The sequence below is a fragment of the Sceloporus undulatus genome, chromosome 2, assembly GCF_019175285.1.
Source record: "Sceloporus undulatus isolate JIND9_A2432 ecotype Alabama chromosome 2, SceUnd_v1.1, whole genome shotgun sequence".
Taxonomy (NCBI): domain Eukaryota; kingdom Metazoa; phylum Chordata; class Lepidosauria; order Squamata; family Phrynosomatidae; genus Sceloporus; species Sceloporus undulatus.
In genome coordinates this window covers 87,674,510-87,695,074 of record NC_056523.1, presented here as the reverse complement: position 1 = coordinate 87,695,074, position 20,565 = coordinate 87,674,510, and the positions used below count along the sequence as shown (strand labels likewise).

The window sequence follows — 20,565 nt, the reverse complement described above, 5'->3', positions numbered from 1 at the left end:
AGGGCGGTTGTATACAGTTTGTACACATACTGATCCATGCTGCTTACCTGTGAAGATTCTTCTTCAAAAGATACAAGTAAAGCTAGCTCTTTCCCTGAGTTAGATCCTTTCAAGTTCTGACTGATATCACTCTTTAGCTCCACTACAGTGCCTGGAAGAGGGGAGGCATCATTTGTGAGAATCTGGAAACAAGAATATACATTATTTTATTTTTGAAAGGAACCTGTAGGATTGAATTTGATTTTTAAACAACACTAGAGATGATGATGCTAGCAATAAATCTCTCTTTCCTTCTCTCAGTAAAATGTGTTAAGCAAGGCAAAAGCAGATTTCACTGGCCTGTGAGATCACAAGTAAAAAAAGATTTCAAACTGATATTCTGTTTCAGGTCCTTTCCTTTCACTGAGCAAATAAATTGTTTCTGGCAGCTATTTAACCATAAGCCTAACAAAATATGCATGCAAGTAGGCCAAAAGGCAACTATAGGCACATTTTTTACCAGGCACATCTCACAATCCAGATATCATTTTATTTGGCAATAGTAACATATACTTTTTTAAATATCACCTGACCACAAATGCTATCCCCCAAGTATATACATCATCACCCTGTCAGATTATTTAAAACTGAGTTTTGGGTGCTTGTGGGAGGTCAAAAAGTAACCATACACTATTTGAAAAAAGATGAACAGAGTCTATATTTTACAAGATGATATATGAGAAAAGAATCTCAGTCTGCTGTAGACCAAAAAGGAAAAATCCAAGAATTTTCCAGTGAAAGCAATTGTTATTAATTCCTAAAGTTTAATTCAGAACTGAATGGCCATTGTACATTTACCCTTTCTATCTCATACTGAGCAGCATGGAAACTGGAATTCAGTGTAAGACAATGTTGGAATTGCAGCAGGGCCTCAGATTGTTTCCCCATTTCCAGCAGCACCTTCCCCTTCCTTAAAAAACCCTGTAAGGAAGCAAACATAACATTTTAACCAGATGCTTTCAGGTTTCTTCAGTATTCATACTGCAGTGTTAAATATTACTGTGGCAAACATTCCAGGTTCAACCTCCAGCATTTCCAGCTAGAGCTCAACAATTCCTGACTGAAACATGAAAGAGTTGTTGCCAGTGACTACAGACAATATTGAACTATTTGTAGAGCCTGGAACCTATCTTTAAAAGTAATCAGTTACAGCAATAGTTTCCAGATATCCAAAGTGTTTAGTTACTGTTCTAGTTAGGATTTTTACAAGTAATGATTTCTTTTCATTTTTTTTTCAAATATAACTGGTGAATTTCAAATCAATTTCTTTTATACATACTGTATATACATACATACACTTTTCAGCCTGTGGTACCAAAATATACTCTCCTCCTCCTATCAACCCTGACATCAAGCCAACATCCAAAATAGAACACAAAGCACATTACAAGTCAGCATTTGAACCATTTAATATTCTTTCCCTTCTATTTGTGGGGGGACACCATCATATCTATGAACATAAATAAAAAGGTTCAGTAAGGACTGGAACAGATGGCCTGTAAAAGACACTTTAGATGTGTGCAACTTCAAGACCACCCCTTTACTACAGCCGCCCCTTTACTGTCTGGATCAGGGCCACAGCAACCTCATACCGTGGCCCCATTTGGCCTCTGGAAAGGGCAAAAAGAAGTTGCCCTCAAAGGGATGCCATAAAGCCATGGCTTTATGACGCCCTTTCGGGGCTGCATCATGTGGATGCAGCACTGGAGGGGTGTTATGATAGTGTGCACTGTGTGGACCGGAGCACACCAAAATGGCACCCTGGGGGTGGGGTTAGGGCATCCAGTGTGAGGATGCTGTGCCCTAGCTCCACCCACAAGCCTTTGGCAGATGCAAAAAGGAGCAGCAAAATGCAGCTCCTTCAAGTTTATATGCCGCACGCTGTCAGAGCAACTTGCAGCCAGGTTCAGCCTGCAGCCAGGTGGGAAAAGCCAGCTTTTTGCCAGCCAAAAAAGGAACTGATCTTTGCCACTCCTTTTTCAGCCAGCTTCAGGTTAGATTGGGGTATATGTTTGCGCAGCCCCAATCCATCTTTGGAAGGAAGCCACCCCTTAAAGGCCATTTGTTTCTCCATTAATGCTACCAGAAGAAGTGAAGTCATCCCTCATTACATTATAATCACAATGTCATGTAGTTATAGTTTTGCTTTTGGGAAAAGTAATTAATGAAACCCAATGAGTGGCCTTGGGTAGGTCACATACTCTCAGCCTCAAGAGAAGGCAATGGCAAAACTTTTGTGAACAAATATAGCCAAGAAAACCTCATGATAGGTTCGCTTTAGAGTCACTATAAGTTGGAAATTACTTGAAGGCACACAACAACAAATTACAGTATTTTTAACTAGTTACTTGTAAGTTCTGATTAGTTCCCAAGTGAAAACACTGTAAGACCTCCAAATATTGCTGGACTGCAAGTCCCTGCATCCTTAGTTAAGATAGCCAAACATAAAGAATGCTAGGAGCTTCAGTCCAAACAATATCTGGAGGGATGCATCATTCCCTCACCAGTCATACATAAAGCAAGATCATATGTTTCTAACTTTAGCAGTGGAAATGACAATAACTGATAAATTACGATGATATAGTAATTTAGAAATATACTTGAACTGAGAGTCTGTGACAGGCAATGAGGGACTTTTTGTATTCGGACACTGAACTTGGCCAAGAGAGTACAATCACTCAAGTCCCATTTTATGTACTGGGCCTTCATCCTGTTCTTCATTTATCTATTATGATTAAAATAAATCTCTTAGGCCTGTTACAGACTGCCAAAATAAAGCTGCTTTGGGTCTCTTTGGAGGTATGCTATTTAAATGATGCATGGGTCCAGAGGTTGCGCCAAAGCCACATTCCATTCCTAAGCACTGGAGTGCAGCTTTGGTGCAGCTTCCAGAGTCTTAGGATGCACGCATCATTTAAACAGCATACCTCCAAAGAGACCCGAAGCAGCTTTATTTTGGCAGTCTGTAACAGGCCTTAGATATATTACTTGTGAATAGCCTCTTGGTTAAACTCTTTTTATTATTTCTTATTTTTATTATATTATTTTATTATATCCAATGGAGTGAACAGAGAACCTAATTTTTATACCAGTGGCATTCCCCCACCCCAAAGAATGATTTTATTCCAATTGTGTGGGCACTCCTTTCCTTGCAAGCATTTGAAATTTTACCCAGAAGTTTCCATTTTTAAAAATTATTTTGTTAAAAAAGTAACTAAAAACAAAATAAAAATAAAGGTATTCACCTTAATTGATGCCATTAGTTCTTATGTGCTTACTACAGGAGCTGTGAATTACCCTTCTAGCCTTTCCATATTTCCTGTCTTACTAATTTGCTGACACACACAAAAAAAAAATGAGATAAAATGAGCAAAAGACTGTGTAAGACAGGAAGCTGGACAAGTTGGGGCTTTTTTTTTAACCCAATAGAGTTGTTGAGGCCCAGCAAGATTAATGAGAATTGACAGATGAACCAATTAGCACAACACTATGTTTATATTCTATACCTGAAACCAAACACTTCATTGATGGATTTGGTTAGTCTGTTTCCTCAACAAGATACACCCAACAAAACTACCAGGCAGCTTCCAAGTTGAGGATTACCAATGAACAGCTGCCCCAGGGCAGGGCAGGGCAGGGCAGGGCAGGGCATTCCCTCCCATCGTCAGAAGGGAGGGGGGAGGAGGAGGAGGAAAGAGCCAAAAAAGGGGGAATCTGGATGCAAAGGGTGACAGGAGGAAAGGGGGAAATCAGGGGTGACTTTTGGGCTGCAGAGGGCTGCCAGAGAGAGGAGGAGGAGGAGGAGGAGGAGAAAGGGGCCGTGGGAGGAAGGGAGCCATGGAGGGGATCCTAAAACAGAGCAGGAGGAGGAGGAGGAGGATGAAGGAGCTGCAGGAAAGGGTCAATGAGCATCCCCGAGGGTCTGAAGGAAGGAGGAGGAGGAGGATTTCCAGGGAGAATTGGGTTGCGGGGCTACGCTGGGGCATGTAGGGAAATCAGGCTGCTTGTTCTACTTTCATTCCCTCTTGCTCCTGGATTATTGTCAGAGGGAGGTGGGGGGTGGTGGAGAAAGCTCAAAAGGAGGTGAGGGTCAGAAGGAAGGAGGATTGCCCAGGGAAGTAGGGCTGTGGGTCCAAGCTGGGGGATGTAGGGAAATCAGCCTCTTTTGACCATTTATGGGCATTATTTTTTGGGTGCTTGCTTGTTCTACTTTCCTGTTGCTCCTGGATTATTATTATTATCATTATTATTATTATTATTATTATTTGTGTTATATGAGGATGCTACAGGAATGCCTGCACTGCATTTCCCTTTTATTCCCAATTCATTTCATGGGTCTACTTTAGTTGGAACTGACAGGTCACGCTCTCTCAGCCTCAGTGGAAGGCAATGGCAAAGCCCCTCTGAAGAGAATGTAGCAAGAGGAAAAGAGTCAGTTCAGTTCAGGTCAAAGGCAGGGCACGAACGGAGCTCACATCAGGCATCTCCCCTCCCTTTTCATATTTTTTAAATAAAGATAAATCTACGATAATAACTAAAAATATGCCCTTAGAGAAAGTGAAGAAATTATCAGAAATGTTAAAGATAAAAACAGAAAAAAAGGCTAAATACTTAGGGATAACAATATCTAGCAATCTGAGTGAACTATTTGACATGAATTACAAAAAAACATGGAAAGAAATTAAATTGAAAATGGAGAAATGGAAAAATTGTAACTTATCACTTTTGGGGAAAGTAGCAGCAATAAAAATGGTGGTCCTTCCAAAAATTTTATATTTATTTCAAACACTTCCAATTGTAATTAAAGACAACTTTTTTAAAATTTGGCAAAGAGATTTAAGTAACTTTATTTGGCAAAAAAAGAGACCGAGAATTAGATTAAAAATAATGCAGGATTCGATAGAGAGAGGTGGACTAGGCTTACCAAATTTAAAACTATATTTTGAGTCATGTTGTTTAATGTGGATTAAAGAATGGATATTGTTAAAAGACGAAAATTTATTAGAGATAGAGGGAGACAATTTATCATTTGGATGGCATGCTTATCTGGGATATGATAAGGTAAGAGTAAATAAAGATTTTAATTTACACCACATCAGAAGGTCACTATATAAAGTATGGAATAAGTATAAATTCAGAATCATGGCAAAATTTCCTTATTGGTTTTCCCCACAAGAAGCTATTCAAAGGCCAGAAACCAGACAAAAAACAGATTGGTTAACCTATGCAAAGTTATTAAAGATAGACAAAAAGGAGAATTTGGAACTTAAAACACAAAAGGAACTCTCTGAGGAAGAGATAGAATTAGATTGGTTTAGATATTGGCAAATAAGAGAAAGATTTAAATTGGATTCCAAAATAGCAGGATTTGAGGTCAAACAAAGCGAATTCGGGAAAATACTAGAAAAAGAAAAACCAAAATGGATAAAAGAATTTTATAAACTACTATTAAGTTGGCAACAAGAAGATGAAATAATAAAAGAAAACATGATATAATGGGCAAAAAATTTTGGTTACCCTTTAAATTTGGACAGATGGGAAGTGGTTTGGAAAAAAAGATTAAAATATTCGGCCTCACAAAATCTGAGAGAAAACCTTTTTTCGTTGGTATTTGACTCCAGAAAAGATATCTAAAATTTATAAATCAACAAATAATTTATGTTGGAAATGCCAAAAAGAGCCTGGAACCTTATATCATTGCCTCTGGGCATGCAAATTAGTTAAAAACTACTGGAAAAAAGTATATGAGACGATAAATTTGATTTTACCAATTAAAATCAAATTTCTTCCCGAAACTTTCTTATTGAATATGTGGGAAGAGGAAGCAGACAGAAGATATGGAAAAATTTTGTATCATTTAATTTCAATGGCGAGACTGGCTTTAACGCAAAAATGGAAAGGGAAAAAGATTCCAAGTAAAAAAGATTGGTTGATTAGAGTATATGATGCAATAGAAATGGACAAAATGACACAGTTACTTAGAGATTAAGCTTTAAATAAAGTAGAAGAAGAATGGGCCAAAGTTCTAGAATGTTTGGACAACGAATGGGGGAAAATAGCAACAATTGGATTCTGTAAATAATAGTAACAAACAAATTAATAGAATACATATACTGAATTTAAAGTAGAATATAAGATTTGGAGAATAAATGTGATATGAGAATTTTGGGAATTTAAAACAACTAAGGAAAATAAAAGGGCTTAATAAAAAAAAGGCTATACGTTTAGGATCAATAAATAGAAAGCAGCAAGTTCCAGAGTAGCTCGAAAATAATAGAACAAATATACATACTACCACTGTGTTTTGACTTTTGGGAAAGAATAACAACTAAATTTGAAGTAAATTTAAAAGGGTAAGAATTTAGAACAATTATACCCAACAGGATTAGAGAGAGAAGTCTGGTAAGAATGAGGTGAAAGATTGTGGAAGAGGAAAGAAGAAGGGACGAATGAGGGTAAAGTAAGTGAGAGAAGGTGAGAGAAAGTAGTAAAGTTAGGAGAAGTGAGATGTGGAGTAGATAAGTTGAGGAGGAAGAAGCGAAGAAGGATTTAAGAGAGAAGATACAAGAAGTAGAAGGTAACTGTAGAGTCGAGTTTAAATTAAAGACAGAAAAATGAAGGTGGATATAAAGATATAAGGGAAAGAAGGGAAAGATAAAGAAAATAAATAGTTTAAAGAGAGAAAAAAGTTGAGACAAAACACTTATGTATTTATGGAATATGCATTCTATCAGGTTACGCGACTCTTTTTTTTTTTTCTTGTCTTGTCTTTGTGCCTAGGTTTTGTTTAACCTTTCGCGTGTAAAACTTGATATGGGGGTGGGTGAGTCTATGTTGTGAGAATATTTGATATTCTTGTTGTGTGTTTTTTAATTTTCTTTAAAATTTAATTAAAAAATTTTAAAAAAAATAAAAATTATTTTTGACCAAATATGCGCATGATTTTTTTTCTTGAGGCAGATAGAGCAGGGCTAGCAGCTTGTGCACTTTCCCTTTCATCTGCTCGCTTTCAGCAAATGTTACAAATGTTGCAAAGGGCTAGACTTACAATCCGAATGTTACATTTTTTGCTCTTGTCAATTAGACAAAATGATACATGCTTTTGCTACTGAATTCAGAGGCAGCCCTGAATTGCTTTTAAAAGCAAAAAAAAGAATGTGTGGCAATTGCATCCTTTTCTGGCATTTCCAAGGTGAGGAATTTATTATTATTATTATCATCATTATTATTATTACATGTGTAAGAGGCATTCTGGAGGGCAAGGAGTGGGGGATGCATTAGCTTGCATGGGATTGAAAATGGGGACGGGGCAGATCTGACCCAAATGCCCACATATACACACAACACACAAAAAAGAGGTTTTTAAAAAATTGACACTTTGGGGAATTTTGTGCATGGCTCTTTTAAAAAAAAGGGAGGGGGGAGGACACTTCCGATGCCCCTGCAAAACGTCACCATGATGATCGCTTGATTGACAGCAGGCACTTTCACACCAGGCACAGAATACATTCGATTTAAAATGCCCCTCTTTTGTAGTGGGCACTTGCTAACGGAGAGATTCGGGGGAGGGGCATCTGAATCAGCCCAGTTCCTTCCAGATCTTTGAATGGGGCCCTAATTGATTTCCTTTAGTAAGAAAAAAGACATGAAAAACCTCAGAAGGATGGAAAATGAAGATATCATCCCATGGACTTTCTCATTAACTTCCACAAATAAGGCAAAATATTTGCACAGTAAAACTAAGATCATAGTGGGGGATAACTGTTCCTTCAAATAGATAACATTCCTTTAGGAGTCTCACAGAAGCCTGAGAATCTTCTAGGAGTGCAACACAAGTTGCACACTCACCTCACACATTTCAGGCTCTTGCCTGCACAGCACCTCCAAATCCTCCAGTGCCTCCGGATACAGCTGTAAAGCCACATAGGCATCCGATCGCCACAGCCTCAGCATACAGTCATCTGGAGCTACAGCAAAAAGCATAACACTTTAGAATCATGGCTCAAAAAGCTGTAACACATTTAACATCAAAGCATGAGAAAATTACTTCTTTGAACTACAACTTCCAAATTCCTTGAGCCAACAGGTCCACTATTTCTGTTCAGGCCTTTATACAAAAATGCAACACTGCACACACTAGCATTAGGAAAGCAGAACCCACCACCACCACCTTAATAAGCCGCTGACTAGAATCAGTCAGGATGGAAGCCTCTCAAAGGTGAACAGCCCCCTTGTTAGCTGCCCTGAAGTCGACCTCAACTCATGGCAACCCCAAGAATGAAACATCTCCAAGCCCCCCATCCTCCACAGCTCTGCTTAGATCTTGTAGATTCAGGCCTGAAGCCTCCCTAATTGAATCTAACCACCTGGCATGCAGTCTGCCTCATTTTCTACTGCCTTCTACCTTTCCTAGCATCATAGTCTTTTCTAATCAGTCATGCCTTCTCATGATGTGGCCAAATACAATAGTCTCAATGTGATCATCTCAACTTCCAGGGAGGGTTCCAACTTGATCTGTTCAAGGACCTATTTGTTTGTCATCTTGGCTGTCCACGGTATTCTCACCAGTCTTCTCTGGTGCTCAAAAGAGCTTTCTTTCATCCACTTTAACAGACACCTATAGCAGAACTATGTGGTATGGCTCATCCTGGCAATTTTAGGGGAGCAGTGGCACTAGCCCCACAGTGTCTTAAGAGTAGAGCTTGGAAGCGTTTTTTAAACTATCTGGCTGGTTACCATCTGGGTAGAAGGTGCTGGGAGTTGTACAGTAGATCAAAAGGAAATTCTTCCAAGCTCTGCCTATGAGAAAATATATGGCAGAAAAGAAGAAGCAAAACCCCCTTTATTGGGACTTATTCCATGATTCTGGATGTATGCCCCAATCCCATAGGAGACACTGAAAGAATAAGACACAAGGAACTCAAAATGAGCAGAAAACATACTAGAGGTTGTTCTATAGCTTCCTTTTATCTTTCCGTTTTTAAAATGATAGATTCCATGGGAAGAAATCCCATTTCCTTGCTTCCTCCCTTCCTAATAAAAGCATTTTATTTGTATATTCTGGCTCAGTCCAGTATGCCTACCCTTTATTTATTTGTTTGTTCATTATTTATTTACTTATTTATTTGTTCAATTTATACCCTGTCTTTCTCCTGCCAAGGGACCCAAGATGGTTTACAAAATTATTGAAACCTTTTAATCTTGTCCTCTATTGTAGAACCTCAGGACAGCCTACAATATGAACAATTTTTAAAACTTCCAGATTAAAACCATAAATAATAAACCAGACAACAGTTAAAACAATTTTAAAAGCTACAACAATTTAAAATCATGTACATTCACACTTCAAAGTAAATTAGTCCTCAAAGGCTTTAATAAAAAGCCACGATTTGGCTTGGCACCAGAAAGAAACCAAAGTTGGTGTTAGTCAGACCTCCATGCTGCAACACAGAAGGCCCTGTCCCATATTTTCCCACAATATATTGTCCATGATAGTGGGACACAGAAGAAGGCCTCTCCTACAGACCTCAGTTCTCAGCTACTGTAAGTATACACAGGGACAAGCACTCCTTCAAGTACTGAGGTCCCAATCTACTTAAGACTTAAAATGCCATCACCAGCACATTGAATTCAGTCAGTTCTATTAAGACCAATGTTATATGTTATCTATATGATACACCAGAAGCCAATCTTGCTGCTGTATTTTGTACTAGCTGTAGCTTCCAAATCATCTTCAAAGGCAGCCCCACATAGAGCACAATACAGTAAACTAATCCAGACAGTAGCATGTGGACTACTGTAGCTAAGTTATCCGTGTCTAGGAAAGATCATAGCTGGTGCACTGGTCAGAGTTGGCACCGAACACTCCAAGAAATGCAGTCCACTTGGACCATTTAGTGACAAAGATCTATCTATGAATACTCCCACACTACACACCTGCTCCTTCAGGGCGAATACAACCCTATCCAGGGCAAGTTACTTACCCTATTCCAAGATTTGCATTGCATACTTGTATGATACATTGGTTAGTGTTCAGCTCATACCTGGGGAATCTAGGTTCTCAAAGAACCATGGAATTTACTGGGTGAACCTGTCAGTCTGAGCTACCTCATGAGAAAGTTGGGAAGACCAAAGATTGCTGAGATACATTTATGCCACCTTGAGTTCATTAAGTTCATTAAACTTCATTTAGTTCATTAATGGAAATAAATGTAATAAATAAAGGCAACCTCTGGAACTCCCTTCTACGAGAAGCTAGACTGGCCCCCCTTCCTGCATGGCTTTTGCTGGCAAGCAAAAATGTTTTTATTTAGGCAGGCTTTTTAACATGATAATCATGACAGGGTGGTTTTATAGGGGGGGGGGGTGTTTTAGTTATGCTTTAACTTTTTGTATGTTTTTATGCTAATTTAATACTATTTTAATTAGATGATTTTAACGCTTTTTAAAATCTTACTGCAAGTTTTTTAAATGTTTTTATCTTGTGAGCAGCCTTGGGTCCTGTTCTGGGAGAAAGGCGGCATAAAAATGAAATTAAATAAATAAATAAAACAATATTAACATATACTAGCTCTACAAACAACTATGAAAATATATTTTTTAAAATTTGCTTCTAAACTAATTAAGAACCCTAATATCTCCAGAACCCATGCAATCTACCTTTCTATCAATGATATTTCCTTCCAGTACTTCCACTGCAGTTTCTTACTGCATAGCAGCAGACATATACCCCCTTTTTAAAAATCAGAAACTGCTGTAGGAAAGAAACTAGATGATAGATTGGGAGCATGGAATCTCAAGGATGTACATGGATCAGCTCTAATTAAGGAAGGAATACAGACAATTCATTTATGTGGTTATGCGCATACTCTGTTGCTGGAACAATTTATTTCACATAGGTACTACCTACAGTATTTACATTTTACCTCCTGCCACTTTTTAAATGGTTTCCAGTTTGTCTGGCTTGCTTTTCCTATATTTGTTTTTTATTTGTTGTAAAGTTGCCTCCCATGGGTTCTCCCTGGTAGGTACAAAATGAATGTATTACATATTTTAACATATAAAATACACCAGTTTTTCCCGTGGTATGTTTGTGCTCATTTCTGATCATTAAGCTTTCAGATAACTCAGTGTTCTAGTGGTAACACTGCAATCCTTTGTCATACTGTCAGAAATAAGTTCCCTTGAGTTCAATGTGGCTTATACATAATATTTATTTCTGTGTCTAAGAGGTGGACCTGCAACTTGACATTGCAATGTAAAGTGCATTCTATTCACTATGGCTACCTGTTTCCCCTTGATTTTCTGTCCCCTTTCTCCTCATCAATTACTTTGGATTCTGTATCCACTGAGCTTTATGGTTGTTATATACCTTTGGGTCAACTCAGACATATGGCAACTCTATCATAAGGGTTTCTTGCCCAGTCCTTATTGGGCTATTCACAAGAAAGATGTATTTCTGCATGAGGGCTCTTATTTCTGTGTTTCCCTTTGTCACCCAAATGAAAAATATCCTGTGACAAGTCACTGGCAATACTTCCCCTGTGCACAGGTAATGCTATTTGGGCCAAATAAAGCGCATCACTCGGAGAGTTTTCATTGCTAGCAGGGTCCCCAGTTTGGTTCAGATCCTGATTTGATGATTCAAATTAAGCCCAAATTTGGTTCAGACAGATTTGAATCTAATCTGAATTGCTTTGGATCTTGCATCCAAATCAAGATTCAGAAATCTCACATTGACATGCACCAGAAAATCAAAATAACGGAAGCTTTTCAGTTTGTTTGTTTTCACCTAGGTGCCTGATTTTGGTGACACCATAGCCCATTCCCCCGAAATATTGGTGTTACTGTGCTATGGTGACACTATGAAAAGTACTGGTGACATGTTTGTGCTACAGTTCCCAAGAGTATCTTCTGAGTTCAGAGGTCAAGTACAGCTGCACTAAAGAGCAGAACTGGACACCAGAGATAAAAAATAAAATATTTCACTGAGAACCAACATGGTGGGCACTGTGTCGTCTGGCAGGCAGTGAGCTGCTGTAACCCTCTAAATCTAGACAAAGAGCACAAAGCTGCAGAAGAGAAATGAATGTACATACTTCAGCCACCCTCCCCTGTCTCATCCCCAGATTGGAGAGTATCAGTGAGATTCCTGCCCAGACGATAGACTAGAGCTGTAACTGAACAAAATCCCCCTCAGCCCCCTCATGTAAGTCATTTTTCTTATATAATGTAGCTAGCAACAAACTGCCTGGTTTTCCCAACCCTGGGATTGGTCCAAATTGCTTTGAACCAGACCAGTCTGCTCCAGATTTGATCCTATTTGGAACTGATCAAAATGGATCTAAATTGGACAGATTCCTTCTGAAATTCACTATTTATCTGCAGCAGTGATAAAGCATTAATCACAACTAGGACATCATCTGATGACCCTGATATCCTGCTAGAATATGAGGATAACCAGCTTATCCTCATGATCTATATCCCTCAGCATTTTCTTTAGCCAACTCAATCAACTTTGCTTAGAATAAAATATTCACCATATCTTTGCTAGTTTTCCTTTTGTTCAGATTCATGCCAGATTTCTTTCTTTTCCCCCCAACCTAGTCTTATGCAACTATGGAACTGTGCAGTTCAGCAGAATCTGACACTGCCTATCAGCCCTGCATGCTTCAGGACAGGGCCTGCTGGGTTGGTGCTAGAGTGATACACTGAGGCTGGTAAAATCATTATTCTATGTGACATTCAGGACTGTAAATGGAGTCCCCATTCTACCCCATCTTGCAAATCTCCACTGTATAAAAGACATGCAGCTGTATTTGCTGTAATGATTCACCTATCAGTACTGCAGTAGTGATTCACCTACCAGCACTGCAGAAAAGTGATTACACAACAACAGTTTCCATCACAGAGAAGCTGAGAGAATGAGAGACAAGGGAGCCTGTATTCAGTGTGCTACAGAATACATTCCCCACTGACATAAATCAGCTAAAGACTGACCCTTGTGTCTATCTTGAGTCTCAGAAACTTTCAGCTAAGTCACTGAACTTAGTTCCTTTTTCAAAAAACAAAAGTTAACTGAAATATTCTTGCATTTAAAATTCTTCACAATCAGCTCTTCAAGATAAATCCACCAGTTCTGGATTGACACAGAGACTAGAGTATAGACCCGATAGTCATTTGGCTGTCAGTACTTTGAAGAACATATAATAAGAACTGTCCCATCCACCCCAGTGGGTCAGTTATGAAGTCCAATAAACTCTGTCTCTGCCACAAACTTTATATGTAGAAACAACATACACAAAATTCAGTGACATTCATCACACACAGGATGGAGACACAGCCTGGAAATGGCTGACTTGAACTGATTCATTTTCAGTTCAGATCATGGGTGTTTTCACATAAGGCTTTTTTCACAGACTTTTATCATGGATGCTTGTCCAGATGTCATCTTAATCTCATAACAACTTGCCCCATTTTTCTCCATCATTTCTTTCACTTCAAGTCATTTCTGATTTATGGCAACACTGAAGTGAACTTATCACAGAGTTTTCTTGGCAAAATTTCTTCTGAGGGTTTTTTCATCCTTGCCTCTGAGGCTGAGTGTGTGACTTACCCAAGGTCACCCAGTTGTTTTTACCTCAAACCTCAAAACACTATACCACACTGCCTCCTTTTTTCTTGTCAGGAATAAGAGAGAGTGCATTTTGGAAGGTATGAACAAATGGCTGCATAATCCCTTTTATGGGTAGGAAGAGCAACCCATCATCTATAAGCACCCCATGCATACAATGGGTGTTAAAAGGGCACGAGAGTACTAAATCCATTGTCATGCTACAGAACAAATCCAATATAGGTCAACCCACCACCATCCCCAACCAAACAGAAATCAAAACAGAGCAAGGAAAGCAAAGTTAGAAATTGTCACTGTGGATGGTTACAGATGAATCCATTATAACAGTTCAGTGAAAACATGAAAGGAAGAAAAACTAGGATTACACATGCTAAAGTCCTAAACCTACATCTGCAAGATATAAACTCCCTGAATGGAAATTGTGCAAGAGGCAGGATCACTGATTGCATGTACCATTGTACATGAAACAGCTCTCTTCAGAAAGATGTGTGGAAGCAAGAATAATGAAAACAACTGTCTCTTTCTCTCTCCCTTCCTCTCCCTCTCCCTCTCCCCTTGTCCCATATGTTTACTAAACCCATGAAAATGGCTACAGTATGCTCAGACAGTGGGGAACAAGCATGATATTGAAGACTGTTAGAAAATGGATGTCAAAGGAGAAGACCATCACAGAAAGAACAAAAGCTTTGCCGCAGCACTACTACTTTGAGATGTCTGCAAGGACCAGAAGTCTATAGGTTCATGAATATTTTAACCATTTATGGCTTCTGACCATGCAAAATGCCTTCTAATGGCATATGCTGTAGAAATTTTGCACTATTAATATCTCCATTACCTACTATTTATAATGACTAATAAAATGAAAGCCAAACAAACCAAATATGTGGGCACTTCCACAGCTTCTGTTTTCGTCGGATGTGGAATCGAAGCTCCCTGAGAACATGTCACTATGATAAAACTGTTCAGCATGACCATGTTTGCCCCCAGGTTTCTCTAAGCAGCAAGTGTCTTCCCTGCCTTCTAAGCTTCTTAGACTACAATAAAGAGATGTCAGCTGAAGGAATGGAACAATGAGTCCCACATCTTTAAAATTTCTAAGCAAAAGTTATCACCAAACCTCTTTAAGCTTTTTGTCATTCCTAGTTCAAGTAACATTGCAATGGATTGCATGGAATGTACAAAATGGTGGAGAACTGTACTGCAACTACTACACCATGCTTTCTCTTGCTCTCCAGAAGCAAACTCCCTTACTTGAGCAACCAGAGTTGTGCCAGGTTCTCCCCTAGTTGGGATTCCAATGCTGACTTTCCACACATCAAAACCCAATCCACAAATTTCAGATTGTTTTGCAAATTACTACTGGGCTTTAGCAAAATCATTCTATTAAACATCTACTAACCATCAGTGGTGGTTCCCATGCCAGTGGGGTAGTGAGTCCATACAGGTTTTACCCCAGGATGGATTCACCATCCCATCATCATCAACAACATCAGCCTCCACTATGCACAATTCCTACATAACCCTACAGATAGCCCCAAGTTCTATCTACATGTTCAGTGGAATGTTATAATTGCTGTGATGTATTTTGTAGAGGGGTGCATTTTGTATTTTTTTTTATCCATAGCTTTATAGTCTGCCTTGATTCTGCAAGGAAAAAGTGGAATATAAATAAATCATATTATTATTATTATTATAGATCTCTTGCTTTGGTCCTGAAATCTTAAGCTCTGGGATTTCAGGGCCAAAATTTAGCAAACCTAGATCTAATTGTGTTCCTTGTAACTGGGCCTTTACTCTTGAACAAGCTTGCTTGCTGATGTGTTTTGTAAAACAAGGCCACACAATTTTCTACGTGTCTTGGAGGAATAAAGTAAAGAAGGGTGGCAAGGGGATGAAGAAAAAGCCTAACACGTTGAGGATCTAACAGCATGTCAGAATCAATCAGATTTTCCCACTGCAGCTCTACCTATTGTTAAACTGCTAAGTTAAATATCCCAGTCTTTTGTGCATAAATAAGGGGTTCAGGGTTTTATTTTTACATTCAATTAACCTGAGCCCAAAAGATGGGCTGTTAGACTATGCCTAAAGGTGAAAGACTATGCCCCTTGCCAAGTATCTCTTCCCTCCAATAAGGAATTTCTCCGGTTACCCTACATTATGCGTCTCTATTACCTGTCTATGCTTCCAGTGGCTGAAGAACAGAAGGAAACAAGAGATTATAATGATGTCAGCACCTACGGTTCAGTGAGCTACATGTTTTCGGAATGGATAACAGGAGTGTATCCACACTAAACAATTATAGCATTTTTGATACCACCTGTGGCTTCTATGGACTCTCGTGATGTGCAGTTTCACAAGGTGCTTAAAATTCTCTAGTGTTGAACTACATTAGAGTTTTCTGGCAGATAAATCTAGGTACTTCACCAAACTACAAATACCAAGATTGTGTAGGATAAAGTCATGGCATCCAAAGAGATATTGAACTGCTATGACTGTGCAGTAGGGATACACTACAGGAATCAAGACAAAAGCTGCCATTTTTGTCCTATAAAAATCAGTTCCTTCCCATATAAGCACTAAAAACAGCAAAAAAGGGGAGAAAGCAGAAAAGAATATGCTACTGTTACTTCAGCAAACAACTGAGGCTGCTTCAGTTAACTGTACAACATCTGACATGCATCTTCTGAACAGTTTCACTGTTATTGCACTTGTTCTTTGCTTTCATGGTTAACTCCACCACTGAACAGAAGAACACTACAAACATCAGGGGTGAGCAAGCTCCAAGGACCCAGAGGACTATTTCCCACCTTGCAAATGTGAGGGGGCATTTACCCCCTCAAAATGAAACCTCAAATCTTGAAGCAGCCAGAAGTCCATGTTATAAGAGGTCCTCCCCTCCACTGTGCTGGGACACCATCATGAAGGCTTCCATTACTGACAAAAATTTTTACCAGTACATTCTTTTAAGTGGGAAGTCTGTGTGGGAGGGTGAAAAATACCTTGCAGGCCACATACATTCCACTGGCCATGAGATCCTCACCCCTAACCTACATCATAGGAAGCTATAAAGCTATCTGCTTGTAATACAACTTTGAACTTTTTTTCCAAATACCTTGTGGCCTCACAAGAGATGGAGAGATATTGGATTCCAAAGGAAGCATCTTTTTTGTGTTGCAAATAGATGTTAAATTTCCTGGACTTTGAGAATCTCCCAGTAACCACGTGGCCAGAAAGAGGAGGTTGCAGCTTGCAAGAAATACCCTCCATACCATCTGAGAACAAAGGAGTTTATCAGACAAAAGGAATTGGAAGTATAATCCGATGGCAATCTGAACGCAATCATGGGGTTTAATGTTATTGCATGATAGACTGCCACACGCACATTCGGGCAATGGAAAGTCAGTCCGTGTGCAATCATGTGGTTTCACAAATTTGGGCAATGGCATGCTATTTTCGGGCAATGGGGAGCCAGTTCGAATGCAATGCGCATTCACGTGATTGCGTGAAACTAGCGACTTGAAGTGAATGTGTTCTGGCCCCACTTTCTTTTCATTCGAATTTATGAGAAATTCCTCCTGTTCGATAAACTCCAAACACAGCAAAATGCAGGCCTATGACTAACATCTTAAATTTTTTTCTCCTATATGGTTTTTAACACCTTGCCCAATGAAGTGGAGCTTCAAAAGTTTGCAACATGTATATTATGCATTTTGGTTGTCCCAATAAAGATATCATTGTTTGGATATTATTAGATTTACCTTTATGGTTTTCAGCTATAGGCGGGTTACAGACCGCCTCTTTGGGGCGGGCTGCACCCGCCCCTTTCCCCGGTGTATCAGGGCCTCAGCATCCAGAATGGCAGCCGCTGAGGTCCCGATCCGCCACTTTTCAGGCTGCGGGGAAGCGGCAAAAGGCCGCTTCCCCACAGCCTGAAAAGGGGTGTCCCTGGGGCTTCAAGCCCCAAGGACACCCCGCGGCGGCGGGGAGGAGGAGAAAGGGGCCACTTGGCTCCTTTCTCCTTTGGTCCGCTGGGCACAGCCGTCTGAAGACTGCGCCCAGTGGACCAAACCAGGAAGGAGCTCCGAAACGGAGCTCCTTCCTGCTCCGCGGAAAGGGCGCATTATGCGCCCTGGCGCAGAGCGAGGACGTCACGTCCGTGCCACCCTGTATAGAGGCGGTGCAGTTGTGACATCCTCATGGCGGCGGCCGTGCGGAACGGCTGCTGCCATTTTGTGCGCGCAGAGCCGCACTAGGGTTAGGGGGGTGCGGAAGCACTGTCCCTTTCTAAGTCTAGTATGTGCTCTGCGCGTACTTTCGTGCCCGTCTGTAACGGGCCATAGATATGCAAATATGTACTAATACAAACATGGGGTTGAAAAGTTTTTCTTCTATATATGAATGCACCTGTTAGGGCCGTCAGGAGACTCAGTGTGGCCATTAACCTATTATGTACTTAATTAACAAACACTTGATTAATATGAATAAATCCTTTGTTCATAAAATATTCATTAAAATAAGTATTAATAAATTAATACTTCTGTTAAAATTGTTTTTGTGGGTTTTTCGGGCTATGTGGCCATGTTCCAGAAAAGTTTCTTCCTGACATTTTGCCAGCATCTGTGGCTGGCATCTCAAAAAACTATTTATGCCGGTCATGAAAGCCTTCGACTTTACATCTGTTAAAATTGTTTACAAAATATCTAAAAATCAAAGGTCTCTTTTAAGAAACAGCTAGTGCAGATCGCAGGAGCAAGATGTAAACAACACATCATATCACCCTTAAAGGAGATGCCCTGGCTGCCAATTCACTTCCAATCTAAATTCAAGGTGATGGTGATAACATTCAAAGAGCTAAATTCTTGAGACCTCAATACTACTTGAAGGAGTGCTTCTTTCTATATACAGCTACCAAATAACGGTCAGTAGGCTACATCACCTACTAAGTTATATAACTTCTCCTGGCCAGACTCTTCTCCCTGCCCCAAACTTGATGGAAACATCATTACCCTGTGCTCCAGTCTCCAGCAGAATGGACCTCCTTCTCCCATGCAACTGAAGACCAGTAAAGTAGGTCAAGGGGAAAGTTACAGTTTTGGCAATAGTGTCATGACCTAGCAGAAATCATGAATATGGAGCTGTTATGCATGAATACATATAGGTAAATAGATTAAGTAACTGATGTAGAATACTGGCCAAAGTCTGCAAGAGTCCCCTTCTGTGTCAACTAGTGGGGCCTAACTTACAGTCTTTGGGCCAAACTTAAATGTATATGTAGGTATAGTTGGCCCTTCATATCAGTGGGGGGGGGTTCCTTTTTGGCCCCCCCCCCCACACACACACACATGGATGGCAAATTCTATGGGACTTAAAGTCCCATACTCCTCAATGGTGGCACAATGAGCACATGATTGCATTGGTGCAGCCATGCGCATGGGCCGTCATTGAGCAGAATACAGGATGCGAGATCATCCATGGATGCACCAATCTGCAGATAGCAAGCCTGAAGACAGGAAGATCTGACTGTATGTAAAGTGCCTTAAAGTCATTTCTGACTTATTGTGACCCTAAGTTGAACCTATCACAGGTTTTCTTGGCAAGATTTCTTTAGAGACAGCTTGCCATTCCCTTACTCTAAGGCCGAAAGAGTGTGATTTGCCAAGGTCACCTCGTATGTTTCTATGACCGAGCAGATATTCCAACTCTGGTCTCCAGAGCCAATGCTCAAACCACTACACCACACCAGCTCTCATGGTTTTATGCTATTGTTGCCTTTTATGTTGTTTCTGTTGTTGCCTTGCATAATTCTATTTTATCCTTATTTTCCTGTTATAATCTGGATGTGTTTTAAATTGTTTCTATTGTTTTATTTATGAGCCTCACTTAAAGCAGTACATCTTAAGCCATTTGATGCAGGGCTTTTTTCTTCTTAATCTGCCAGGGAAGAGTACTGTATTTCTGCACAGTGGCTACAACTGTTTCTTTCTTTCCCTTTCGTGACAAGGACCAGCAGCAGTGGCTCAGAGAACATCAGTAGACCATGGACCACCACTTTGAGCAACATTAATTTCCAATTTACATAATCCATAATGATTCTCCCTGTATTGTCACCAAATCATTCCACAAATTATTATATAGAAATAAGTGTGATGTAATTGCTGTGCTTAGCTCAGAGTGTCCTGGGTTCAGATCTCAATTCATGTTTGTTACTTGAATAAACTTTATGCAACAGTAATGAATACTGTTTACTGGAATCATTAGCTTGCCAGACACATTTGCAGAAGTTCCTTGGAGATTTAAATCAAAGTGTTTTATGGATCTCAGTCAGACACTGGCTTCAATGGATGCTGATGTCTTTTAAAATGGTAAAAATGTGAGATAAACAATTTGTGGGGATCACAGATAAAACCCTGACAATAAAACTGTTCCAGGTATGTGTATAAATTTGTCGTTGTTTATTTTCAATTCATTTCTGACTTGTAGCAACCCTAAGGACAACTTATCATGAGATATTCTTGGCAAGAGTCAGATGTTTACCACTGCCCTCCTCAACAGCTGAGAGAGTGTGACTTGCACAAAATCACCCAGTGGGTCTCCATGGCTGAGCAGGAATTCAACCCCCTTGTCTCCTGGAATGCTAGTCCATCACACTGGCTCTCATGTGTATAAACTTCATCCCCCCAAATAGCCTTCATGGCTCACTAAAAGCCATGAAAAAGAGAAACATAACTAGAAACACAATCCCTTTTTGCCTCCACATGGGTACAATTGATTTGAATAGGACTGCAACAGCAGTAGTGCTTGATTAATTGTGTCTATTGTATCTAAAAATTATCTGGAGTCTTCTTTTAAGGATTACAAGACAGTTGACTGTTTTTACCATAGGACTGGTGGGT

General features: G+C 39.7%; 1 protein-coding gene across 3 annotated transcripts in view; it reads right to left on the bottom strand.

The window, feature by feature from the left end:
• The window catches only part of LOC121921779 (LON peptidase N-terminal domain and RING finger protein 1-like), a 64,388-nt gene that overhangs the window by 37,361 nt on the left and 6,462 nt on the right, over positions 1-20,565 (bottom strand). For all 3 annotated transcript variants that reach the window (XR_006102045.1, XM_042450326.1, XM_042450327.1), the window contains exons 2-4: positions 7,888-8,006; positions 838-960; positions 48-182 (exon numbers count right to left, since the gene is read on the bottom strand). Coding sequence is in view for 2 of the 3 variants with exons in the window: in XM_042450326.1 (XP_042306260.1) it covers positions 48-182; positions 838-960; positions 7,888-8,006 (377 nt within the window). In the remaining variant the exon portion in view is untranslated. The remainder of the gene's footprint in view (positions 1-47; positions 183-837; positions 961-7,887; positions 8,007-20,565) is intronic.